The sequence below is a fragment of the Egretta garzetta genome, unplaced genomic scaffold, assembly GCF_000687185.1.
Source record: "Egretta garzetta isolate BGI_Z169 unplaced genomic scaffold, ASM68718v1 scaffold284, whole genome shotgun sequence".
Classification (NCBI taxonomy): Eukaryota; Metazoa; Chordata; class Aves; order Pelecaniformes; family Ardeidae; genus Egretta; species Egretta garzetta.
The window spans coordinates 70,623-71,903 of record NW_009259498.1 but is presented as its reverse complement, the minus strand read 5'-3'; the positions used below and the strand labels follow the sequence as shown (position 1 = coordinate 71,903).

Below are 1,281 nucleotides of genomic sequence, written 5' to 3'. Positions count from 1 at the left end.
GGCCTGGGGGGGGGGGGGCGGGGGGGGGACACCCCCCAGGGACTGGCACAGCCACCGTCACCCCATGGGTTCAGGGGCACAGGGATGGTGGGGACAGCCTGCAGCAGCGGGGCAGAGCACGGTGTCCCCGCCCCGTCCCTGGCACCCCCAGGTGTCACACATTTGTGTCATGGGGCAATGCAGCTGCAGGCTCATTAATTTCCAAGCTAACGAAGCCCCTCCAAGGCACAGGGGGGGCTGCACTGCCCCCAGCCCAGCTCCGGTCTCTCCCACCTCGGCTGTTCCCACACCAGAGCCCCAGACCCCCGCAGTGGGGTCCCCAGGTGAGCATGGCTCAGGTCCCACATCCCCTGTGGTGCATCACGGGGAGGGGGGATACCCCAAAACACAGCTGCTCTGGCTTCCCTGCAGCTCGCCCCAGTGCTTCCCAGTATAGCAGAGGTGGGTGGCGGGTCCTTCCCTCTCCTTCCCAGCTTGCCCACCCCGGCTGGCAGGGCTCGTACTTCTCTCTCCCGCTCTGCCCAGCCAGGGGTGCGCCCGCCAGGCTGATAGAACCCGGTGTCACCCCAGGCTCTGGTCTGTCCCCCAGTTTGGTGTCGCTGGAGCTGCTGGGCAGTTGCAGCCCCATGGGGCAGGGCTGGGGCTGCAGTGACTCCCCCTGCGTGGGGCTGCCAAGGGGGCTGGGGACCCCAGGGGCAAAGACACCCACCCCAGCTGGAGAGGGGTGCCCCCTCCCCTGCCCCTGGCTTGCCCGCAGCACCGGGAGGGCCTCTCAGCTCCACACCAAGGGGTGGGGGCCAGGCCCTGGGTGCCAGCTGGGGTGATGGGGAGGAGGACAAAGGCAACAGCTCCCTTGGGGAGGGCTTGCGACAGGTCCCCTCCTTGCAGGCTCTTGCACCACCACCCCCATGTGCCAAGGGGGGCAAGTGGCTGAGCCCCCCCACCCCCACCCAGCAGAAAGAAGATGAGCTGGCAGCACAGCAGCTTCACCTCAATAAATATATTTACAGAGCAGCAGATACTACAAAGAGTTGGCCATGTCCGGCCAGCAGGGTGCAAGGAGGGGCTGTGCCAGCCTCCCCGCCCCAGCATTGACCTAGCAGGGTGCTGGGACCCCCGGGGGTGGAGGGGGTGACAGGGGAGGGGTGACAGGGCACCCGACCCTCAGTGCAGTGTCTTCCTGCAGGGCAGGGGTGGGAGGGTGCAGGGCAGGAGGCTCTGCAGCGGGGGGGTGCTCTCCCCCTCCTTCGTCTCCTCCGTGGCGTCCAGGAGCTGCTGCAT

General features: G+C 67.7%; 1 protein-coding gene across 1 annotated transcript in view; it reads right to left on the bottom strand.

The window, feature by feature from the left end:
* Positions 1–1,164: 1,164 nt before the first annotated feature.
* The window catches only part of LOC104125029 (cell death activator CIDE-3-like), a 1,346-nt gene continuing 1,229 nt past the window's right edge, over positions 1,165–1,281 (bottom strand). The window contains exon 5 of the mRNA XM_009637426.2: positions 1,165–1,275. Coding sequence (XP_009635721.1) covers positions 1,165–1,275 — 111 coding nt within the window. The remainder of the gene's footprint in view (positions 1,276–1,281) is intronic.